General features: G+C 58.0%; 1 protein-coding gene across 1 annotated transcript in view; it reads right to left on the reverse strand.

Moving 5' to 3' along the window:
* The window catches only part of SRRM4 (serine/arginine repetitive matrix 4), a 49,708-nt gene extending 48,449 nt beyond the window's left edge, over positions 1–1,259 (reverse strand). Inside the window, exon 1 of the mRNA XM_064466006.1 lies at positions 1,129–1,259. Within this exon, the coding sequence (XP_064322076.1) occupies positions 1,129–1,259 (131 nt within the window). The remainder of the gene's footprint in view (positions 1–1,128) is intronic.
* Positions 1,260–10,695: the final 9,436 nt, after the last annotated feature.

Genomic DNA, 10,695 nt, shown 5'->3' on the forward strand with positions numbered 1-10,695 from the left:
ATCTGAAACATCTTGCTCCCTGTGAGCTCTCTGCTGTTTGGTACAGGCTGAGCCCCCGACACCCAGCGTGCTGCAGATGGAGCCCCTCTCCTCTACCCACCCATTGCTTTCTTGAAACTTTGGGTTGTTCCCCTCAGCAGGTGGGGAGCACCCAGCAGCCAAAATACAAATCAAAGAGAGAGGAGACCCAGCAAAAGCCTCCTTTCCTTAACAAGTGCAAAGAGGTTATTTTTAACCAATATTGAGACAGTCAACAAAATAAAACTAGTCTCAATGAGCGAGTGGATTGTTGTGGGGAAGACACACGGACTCTTGCCCATGCGATAGCCTGGCTGAGCGGCTCAGTGGGTACAAGCAGCCCCCTCACCTTTTTTCAGCACAGATTTTGACCCTTGCTCTGCCTCTGGCAAACATGGGGGGCATTGGCCTCGCTGGGAGCAGGCAGGCACCACGTGTGCCAAGCCGAGACCGCTCAGCTATAAGACCCGGGGGACACCAGACCCACAGCTGCCCCAGCCCGTGGCCGCGTGTGGGTGCCTTGAGCAGCTGTAGCCTCTGGGCTGCCCCTCCCTGGGGTGCATCAGACTCCCCCCTGCACCAAAGCAGGGTCCAGTCTGTTCCCCTCCCCAGGCATCCCCTTCCCAAGGGTCCCTAGTGAAGGAGCGATGCAGAGACAAGACGACCAGCAGGACACACACCCCAGGGGTCTCCAAGGCAGGGATGGGGGTGACCACCATCTGGCTGATGACCCAACCACTGCACCCCCTCCATAGCCCAGCCATAGCTTTCCAGGCCCCATACTCTGCTCCTCTCGGGAGGCAGCCAGCTCCCGGGCTCCAAGCACCACTGAGCCAAAGTTTCCCGGGGCTGCTCCCCTCTGGAGCACAGCACCTACCTAGGGAGGGGGCCCAGCCAGCCAACATCTCCTTGCCCCAGGCACGGGAGGACTCCCAGCTCCTCCCGTCCCTAATTGGGGGTGGGGGGACGAGACACTCCAGACCCTCCTGATGGAGGGGTGCTAAGTGGAGGTGGGGAGGAGGCTCGGGGCGGTGCAGCCCCCAGGCGGCGGCGGGACGGAGGGTGCCCCCGAGCACATCCCCCCCCGCGCCGTTCCCTGGCAGCCCTTACCTGGGCAGCGGCTTGCGGGCCGTGATGCTGGCCACGATGACGCTCTCGGGTCGCGGCGTGGCCACGGCTTTGAAGGTGCCTCTCCAGAACTTCTCGAAGAGCTGCTTCTCGCCCTGCTGCACGCTGGCCATGGCCCCCGGCCCGCCGCCGCCGCCGCCGCCGCCGCCGCCGCCGCTCTCCGCGGTGCTGAGCGCTGCGGCCCCGCCGCCCGCCCCGCCGCCCGCCCCGCCTGCCGGGGGTGTGCTGCCCCGGCCGCCCCCGCCTCCCGTTTTGTGCCGGCGAGGCGGGGAGAGGGGCCGGGCCCGGCCGCCGTCCCCTCCCCGGCGCCGCCTCCCGCAGCTGCTGCGCCCGGAGCCGCGGGGCGCCCCGCACGGCCCGGCCCGGGGCGGGGGGCGGCTGGCCCGGACCCCCCCCCGGCTGCCCCGGCTGGAGGAGGGCAGCTCCGGAGAGGACCCGGCGGCTCCTCTTGGGCTGGATTCGCTCTTGGCCCCTGCGGAAAACACGGGCTGCCTCGCTGGTCACGCCGGACCGGGGGGCTCCGGGGGGCTCCGATAGTTCCCACCCTACAGGCAGGTTTTCCGCCCTCGCTCACAGACCCATCTCCACCCTGGTGTCTTTGCAGTCCCCAGGACCCTCCTCGCTCTTATCCCCACCATTACCTTCCCCAGCTGAGGAATGACTTCCAGCTCACTGCTGGATCATGGGCACCCCCAGATCTTGCCCGTTGAGGGGCACAAACCCCCCAGGTCTTTTCAGCCCACCAGCCTGGGCCCCCCACAAGATCCCATGACACAGGCTACTGGTAACCTTTGTGTCTCTGCCCACTCCCAACTGTTTACCAGAAAGAGGTGAAGAAAGAGGGAGAGCCCAGACCCACCAGCCCAGATGGCCAAGGGGGCAGGAGGCCTTGGAGTTCACAGCAGGAGGCCATGGAGACCACTCTGTAACTGGTCCATACTGGGACCCATATGGGGAGGAGATTTTGGATGAAAACCCCTTCCCCGCCCCCCCCCCCCCCCCATCCCTTCCCATTTAACACACGCTAGTAGAGGGGTAGGGACAGGCAACATCGCTTCTTGGCCCCATCAGAGGATCCCTAACCAGCTTAGAAAAGGAGGCTTCACCTTGCAGGGCAGGATTTGACCTGCTGGGGCCAGGCACAGGGAGAGGGGGAGGGAAGGGCTGGGGCGGCACAAGTGCAGTGGTGCTATTTCCCTTTGCCTCTGCACTGAGTACAATAAAAATGTCTTTAGGAGAAAATGCTTCTTCTACCAGATGCTTTGAAGCGCAAGTAAAAGCTGGTGACCTTGGATGAATGAGACTCTTTCTATTGTGCCTTGGAAACCCGCACGATACATTTATGTAAGAGACGGGGGGGATAATGGAGCCAGGAACAATAGGTGGTGGGAGCTGAGAAAGAACGAAAATCACGGAGAAACTTGATCGCATTCTTGTGATAAATATAAAATTAGCAGAAGGCTCATCCTGACAGTGTTGTCTGTCGAACTCCTCCTTCCGTGCCCCTTTTTGCTTTCTGCTCCTGGTGCCAGGGCTCTGTCCCACCCGGAGACGGGCGGCCCCGGGCTGCGTCCCCACACCAAGAGCTGCAAAGCGAGAGCCTCGGCGGCACGCGCCGGCCAGCAGCAGCAGGCTTTGTGCTGCAAGGCCATGAATGGCTGGAGACGGATGCTGGGGAAGTGGCGGCAGTGGGAGTGGGCACGGATCCAACAGGGCTTTATAGAAATGCGGTCAGCTCTGCCAGCCATTGCCTAAAAAGCCCAATAGGGAAGGATGATATTCATGCACAGCCGAGAGATGCTTGCTGGGAAGCTGCTCCCCCCAGGAAACCTCCCAGAGGCGGCAGGCACTGCGACGGGGCTGGGAAAGGCCGGCTGTGAGCTATGGCTCTGCTCTAGCCCAGGACACATTGCACATGCCATGGGCAGGAGACAGCAGAGTTGGGCTCCTCTAGGGGCTGCCATGGCCAGCAACTGGCTGGGCAGAGCAGGAGCAGGGGAAAGGGCTCAAGATCTAGAGCAGCCACAGTGCAGAAGCACAGCTGGGGGAGGGTGTAGACAGCACTGCCGGCAGACACAGCAAGCACCCACCAGCCCCGGGACAACCACCCACCAGCAGGAGTGGGTGCCACCACCACCCCATTGCCCTTCTCCCGCAGACGGGCAGGGACAAGCACTCACTGCCCAAGCAAATCCAAACCTGGGTTTCCTCCGGTCCTTCCAGCCATTCCCCTAACACACAGCCTATTTGTTAGGACCTCGTTTCCCTTCAGAACACATTAAGTTCATCAAAGAGAGATCAGGTATAAGGATGCACATGCCCTGGTCTCACTCCGTTTTGCTGGCAAATGACCCAAATACGGGGTGGGGGTCAGGCAGGAGCCCTGCTGGCAAGGCCAGCCCTGCTGGTGGGTCAGCCTCAGCCCTCTGTTTGCAGCTCAGTAAGCAAATACCCTGCAAGGCATCAGTCTGTGCATCCCCCTCGGCTTTGCAGGATGAGTCCAACCACCCCCAGCTGCAACCAGGGTCCTTGCTGCACCCCAGGGCATTTCACCCCTTTCCACCAGCAATCCTGGAACAGCTGTAAATGCCCCAAAATTAACTACCAAATAAAAGGAATAATAAATGTTTGCACTATTAAATTAGCAGCACGGGTGGTGTGTGGGCAGGAGGAAGGCTGCAATCATTACAACAAGAATCTTCTCTCCTGGCATACCTTGTGGAGACATCAGTGAGCCAATTAAGCAATTGGCTCGGTTAATGGAGGCTCCTAGGAATAGGCTTCCCTCCTATAGAATAACTGTGCTGTAATAAATTGCCTCATAAATAAACAGCCTGAAAAAGCATCACAAGACACCCAGAAAAAGCACTATATCATAAGCAGAAATGATACTTTACATTTCTAGAGTATCTATTAGCCCACAGCATTGCCAACTGTTCCCTGAACCTCGGCTGGTGCCCCTGCGAGGAGCCATGGGGACAGTGCTGTGGGCCCCAGGCTCCCTGCCCTGAGCCCTCCGGGTGGTCACGGCCCTACCCTGGCAGCAGCATTCCCAGAGCCCCGGCAGATACTGCCCATCCTGCGAGACCGCCGTCTGCCAGCAGCATCCAGCTAGCAGTTACTCACCCCTTGAGCCACCCCGGGTTATTTACAGCCCCAGCGATAACACCGGACCCTGCCAGGTTCAAATGCTTGCACCCAAACGGGTGCAGTAAACTGTAGCACAGAGAGTGTCTTGCGATGGAAACAGGGAAACCAGGACTTGGAGGGTAGCTGCACCCTTTCCTCCAAAGCAAAAAAATAAAATAAATAATCTCTTCCTTAGAGAGCTCTTTTTCCATGATTTTCTTTTTTTTTAATAACACAAAGGAGTGAGCCTGGGCTTTCTCCACCCAGCATGGGGGGGCTGCAAACCGGGCTTTCCCCAAGGCTGCTGGGCTACCAGTACCACTTGCTGTACCCGAACCCACAGCCCTACAACCACCCACACCACACAATTAAACACCCAGCACCCCCTCAGGGCCCAAAGCCCCCTAGGAAACCTGAGAGGGACCCACCAGACTCAGAGGCAGGTGGGGATGCTCGGGACCCCCAGCCTTGCCTTCTCCTGCTTTATCCTCTCCCACATTTAAAGGGCCCAATCTCCCCCTCCCACCCCTGGGCTTCAATTTTGGGGGTGATCAAGAAAAGAGAGCGGTCCCTGCTCTGGTGTCCAGCTGCTACCAAGGAGGACAAGTTCTGGGGCTGAGGGAAGCAGTGATCAGGAGGGTAAAGCTGCATATGCACAAGAGGTACCCGAGGGGAGGGAAAGGAGAAAATGTGTTTAACTAGGATTAAATTTTAATCTGTTCCCCCTTCTAGGGAGGAGAAAGCTGCATTTGTCCTGGAGCTGAACAAATATTTTTCTATAAATGTTGATTTTTTTTTTTTTCTTTTCTTATTTGGCTTATGCCCGTCGGGAAGAGCTGGAGCCTGGTTTTGCCCAAACCACCCCATTCCTACCTCCATACACTGCTGGCACGGTGCTGCTCCACCCATTCCCCAGCGAAACAGGTTTACTGCAAATGCAGAAAAATCAATAATTATCTTTGGAAGTATTCATTATCACTCAAGAGTCAATAAACAAAGGCTACAAGTGCCCTCTATTCACTGTGCTTCAGAAGCACCTACCAATTATTCCCTTGCCTAAGCCAGCCCTGCCTGGCAGGAGGGGGGTTCTCCACTGCACACTGCAGCGCTGCCGCCTGCTGCAAGGTCTTCCTTCATTGGTCTGGGCGGAGGAGGAGGAAGGGCTCTGTGATTAAAATAACATTTGCAACTGAGATATGAACCTGCAAGGCGATGCACAACTCCACCTCAGGTGCTGTGGCAGATGTGGATGGATGTTGAGCAGGTCCAGCCATGGGGCTGGCCTGGGCAAGGGGTGGGGAGATGCTCGGTGGGGCTGGGTATGAGCTGGTTTTCCCAAGAAAGGCGGCATGGAGCAGGCTGTGGGGTGGGGAAGCAGCAATGGCCGTGGGACAACACACAGCACCACGTGCTGAGCTGGGAAGGGCCCTCGGAGGGTGGGGGGGCGGCCAAGAAGCCCCACGTCACTGCACACTTAACTTGGTAATTGCGTTTTGCAGTGTCAATCAGTTGCATGAGGGCATTCATTGTTCTTTTGGTGGGAAATATCTGTTTTATGGCTCTTTCCCCCCACATCGAAAGGGTCCTGGACGGCCCCACAGCCTGCGTGGCCCTGGGCAGAGCCCGACACCCAGGTCCCCTCTCTGCCCGTCCCCACGGCTGGGTACATCCAAGGATGAGGCATTTGCCAAAAGTGTCTTTTCTTTTGTCCTTCCTTTCTCTGCCTGTAGAAGAATTGTTTTCACCCACAGAAAAGCCGGGAGCACCCCCAGCCCTGGGGTGGCTGCAAGGCTGTGCAGGACCCCTGGGGCGCGGGATGGTGGCAGTGGTTGCCCTGTCCTTTCTCTCCATCTCCCTGCCCCATGTCTTACCAGGCGATAAATAAGCGAGCGTCTGGGAAGTGGACCTGCAGCCATCCTTGAAGGGCACTGAGGCCGTGGGTGCTGGGGTGCATCCATCTCCAACAAGGGCCATCCATCAGCACCCGGCTCGAAAGCCTCAGCGTGCTAGATGGGATGCACCCTGGGATGGTGGAGGACTGTAGGGAGGAGGCCGGGGGGTGTGCAGCTGCACTCCCCTGGTTTGCGATGACGGAGGATGAGGGTGCCCACATCCCCGCCATCAGCACTGACTCGCTATGCAGGGCGTCACCCCTAGGCCACCCAATACCCCTGGCCAGGCCCTGGCTGCCTTGCAGCAGTCACAAGATACCTCTCCATCATCTCCAGACAGACACTGGGGACCTGCCGAGCCCCTGTGTCCCCGTCCCCAGGACCACCTGCAGCAGGAGGACCAGGCATCTCCCACCCTGGCTTTCTGCACTTGCCTCAGTGGAAGCAGCCAGCTTCTCCATCAGCAGGAGGGGGCTCCACAGCTTGCTCACCCACTCCAACAAGAGCTCTGTTTCCTCCCCACTCACCTACCAAAGCTGCCCAGCACCAATACTTAGGCAGCACAAGAAGACACGCGGACAGAGAAGTGTGAGCATTCACAAGCAAAGCCATTTGCAGCTGTGGGAAACAGGGGATTGAAAGGGCAGGAGCAGAGGGGAGGCAGGGAAGCCAGACCATGGCCTTTTCTTCCCTTTGGCTCTAAAACAGCTCCAGAGCAGGAAGGGGGATGGAGAGAGGGAGATGAAACTATAATTTTTCCCCTTCAAGCCACAGCGGCCGTGGCGGCAAGCTGGTCCCTGGGGACCATGCGGCAAAGCTGCGCAGCTGCCACTGCTCTCCGAGTGCCACTGCTGAAAGGTCAAACACAGCTGGTGGAGGGGGAACAGAAGGGGACGGACCCCACAGCCACACAGGTCCAGGCAGGAGAGGCAGGGTCTGGCTTGCCAGCCTGGGAGCAAATGGAGGAAAGCCCCTTGCTGGGCTGTGGCAGGCCCAGGCAGCCCTTGACCGCAGGCAGAGGGTTCCAGCACCCTGAGAACATGCCCAAGAGATAGGGAGGGCAAAATGCAGAGCTACCCTCATCTTCATTGCCTTCCCCAGCTGGCAATTAACAACTTCCAGTCACACAAATAGCACTATTGCCTGTTGGTAATTACTAGCTAACGAAGCAGAGGCAGCTTGGTTGGATCCCAGCCTCCAGTACAGGGTCTGGCTGAGGGTGGGGTTCAGGGATGCTCAACACCAGTTTGGGCTGCAGAGCTGGAAGGCATTGAGCTTTTGCCTCCAGCTTGTGAAGGGTGGAGAGGTCAGACCCAGGATGCGTGTCCTCCTCCAAGCTGGCACTGGGATGTTCCCGTTCCTGGCTCGCTCCAGGTCCCGATGCCAGCCCAGCGGGGCCAGATCCTGCCCCCTCATCCTCCAGCACCTCCCTGTGCCTGGTTGCACCCTGCTGCACTGAACCCATGAGCCCAACCAGGGGTCAGAGGGGATTTGGTTTCCCCAAACTGCTTGAGCTTTAAAAACCCACCAGGCTCAGCACCCCTCACCTTTCCTTGGCCACCCTGGCTACAGGAACCCATCTCCCCAAGGGAGCTGAGATCCAGATGAGGCTGGAGAGGGACAAGGTACAATCCCCACCCTTTCAGTTTGGGCTCAGACCTCAAAACTCATTTTACACTGTCAGCGCCTCATCCCAAGCCTGCTGGGGACGGGAAGATGCTGCCTGAGAAACACAGAGCTGGCCACAAATCCAAAACTATTTAACCAAATATGCCTGGGGTACGCTGATGGGGTGAGCAGTTTGACTCCATGTCATCACCCCTCGTTGAGTTTTTTTCTCTGGCTTCCCCCCCACCCCAGATTATTACACTGGGGTAGCAGTAGCCTTGGACAGAGGAGCCCTGTTCTGCCTCCTCAGCTCCTGCCATGCAGGGCTGCCCGTGCCGTGGGGGAATGAAGCAGGAGGGAGCAAAGTGCCGCGTTCCAGCTTTTATAGACCATTACTTATAATGGAGAGGAACAAAAATACTGTAAAATAAAGCACTTGAGGGCATCAGACTAAGCGTTAAATAGGCTTCTGCTAAAAAAGCTGCTTTGACTGAAAAAGCTTCCTGATTTGAATCGGAGGCGTTACCCGGCTTGTGAGAAAGCTGGAGCTTTGATAAAGCCGGGGGGACAGGCAACACCATCCCGGGAAAGGGGCTCTCAGGCTCCTCCTGGGGCACAGGATGCTCCCTACTCAGCTCCCTCCCACCAGCCACTTATAGGTGCCTCAGGAGGGCACCCAGTCCCCTAAACTTTAGGGGACTCCATCCCGTCCCTGTGGAGCAACACTGCCCCTGCAAAACACCCAGAGCGTTTTGCAACGTTAATGGGCAGCACAACTGCTAATGCGTAAACTTTTACTGCTCCGGAGAACAAACGGAGAGTTTGGGGAGCAGACACTTCCCATTAAGACGCACTAATGAAATGTGAAAATGTTTTACTATGCTGTAATTTTATATATTTTCGAACACAGCCGCAGCTGCAGTGCTGTTCCATTTGTGGCTAATTTAGGCGCCAATTAAACGGGGCTAAATTACAGCCAAGTACACTGCGGGAACTGATGTGACTAGGGCCGTGTCCATGAGCCCCAGATCTTGCTGACCTTGCCGTCACTGTTCAAGCTGGTTTGCAAGCCAGATCAGGAGCTGCCAGCTCCTGGTGCTTGCCAAAAGGTCACAGCAGATCCCTGAGGACGGTGAGATTTGCCGGCCAGGGCGGTGCGAGGGCCCTGCGCCTCCCACGGGCTCCAGAGCAGTCAGGGCCCTCTGCAGGTGCCCAGCTCTCAGGCAGGTCCTCTCCCCTGTTGGCTGTGGACGGGAGCTTGGATGAGGCTGGGGCTATGGCAAACCCTGCTTGCTCAGCCGGGGACCCCTGCTCCCCCTCACAGGAGCCGTGACATCCTTCCTGGGGCATCTCCTCAGACCCCAATTACCTGGCTAATGCTGGGGCTGCCGCTGCATCCCACAGGTCGCCAGAGCTGTCACTCGCCTAGGGGAAGCCTATTCTGCTCAGAAAAAAACAAACCCACCTTATTTTTCTGGAGAATGGAGGAGCTGGTGGGATTTTATTCTTCCTTCTGGGTAAAGGAAGGAATAAAGTACCTAAAGGCTTGGTTCTGCCCACTGGCCTCACCTTCCTAGCATCCTGAGAGGGGCTGGCGGCCACAGAGCTGGGTCCTGGCTCCCTTTAGCAGGGAGGGAGCCCAAAGGCAGCGCGGGTGTCCCACAGCCTCCGGTCCCATGTGGTTTGCATGGTTTAGGGTGCAGAGCCTGTTCTTAACAGTTTGGGATTGTTTTTTTAGCTGCTGATGATCTAAGGACTTGCTCCAGCAAGGATAGCTCAGATGGCTTCAAAAGAGGTGCAGGTTAGAGTTTGGCACCAGCAGCCAGCTCAGCTGCTCCTGCAGCCCCCGGCACGGGGGGCTGCCTGCTTTCCTAAGGGCATTTTTTTGTTGTTGTTGTTGATTTAGGCAATTGCAATAAATCCCCTGTGGCCCCTGCTTTCCAGCTGAGCCAGGTTAGACCAAATTTAGCTCAGGAAGAGCAGGGCTGGCATCCTCCTGCAGCCTGTGGCTATGCTCCTGCCCAGGGGCACCCTGTCCCCACAGGCCCCCTGGCTACCCCCCTTTCCTCCAGCCAAATGGACAGCAGGCTTGGCACAGGGTCCCAGAAAAGCTTTTTCTAATACCCACACACATATATATCCATATTTTTAATATGTGTTTCCCAAGGGCAGCCAAGGAACTGATCTATGATGCAGCCCCCAGCTCCCTGGTGGCAGTGGAGGGTCTGGCCCCAGAGCCAGACCCGGGTGGGGGGCAGGCTCCTTCAGCTCACCAGGCTCCAGTGAGGTCTAGCGAGGATGTCTGTCTGTTTGTCCAGATGAGCCACTGTGCTGGCACCCCGATGTTGGGACAGGAGAGCAGCGCTGAGCAGCTGCCCTGGGAAGCAGAAACATGGGATTTTGCCTTCCCAGCGCTCGGCAGAGGCTGTAGGAGCAATGGAGCAGCACAGGAGGGTCCCATGAGACCAGGCTTACCCAGCTCAGCCCCCACCACAGGTCTCCCAGCCCACCCCCACCCAACTGGGACACAGACCCCCTCCCGGCTTCTCCCCAAAGTATGAGGCAGAGGTGACCGAGGGCTGGCAGACGTCATCTGCTGCCAGTCAAAGCAGCTGAGGCTGATGGGGAAGGTGACCCCCATTCCCTGCTTACCAGAACACCCACCTGGATCCTCACCTCTGAATCCCCTCCTGGGTCACTGCCCCCTGCAAGACCCTGGCTGCTCCGAGCCCCTTGGCTGGTGGCAGAGCCCACCCACAGCCCCCCCTGCTTCCACTGCCTCTTACAAGCGGCAGCCGCTAACCAGGCCATGCTTCATAAACTCCAGTTAGCAGGCAGGTCCTTTCCATCGGCCACCACCAAGCCCCAGTGCCTGGGGCTGGGCAAGCAGTAGCCCCAGGGAAGCGGGGCTGGCCCTGGC

This window comes from Phalacrocorax carbo, chromosome 15 (genome assembly GCF_963921805.1).
Source record: "Phalacrocorax carbo chromosome 15, bPhaCar2.1, whole genome shotgun sequence".
In the NCBI taxonomy this organism is placed as follows: domain Eukaryota; kingdom Metazoa; phylum Chordata; class Aves; order Suliformes; family Phalacrocoracidae; genus Phalacrocorax; species Phalacrocorax carbo.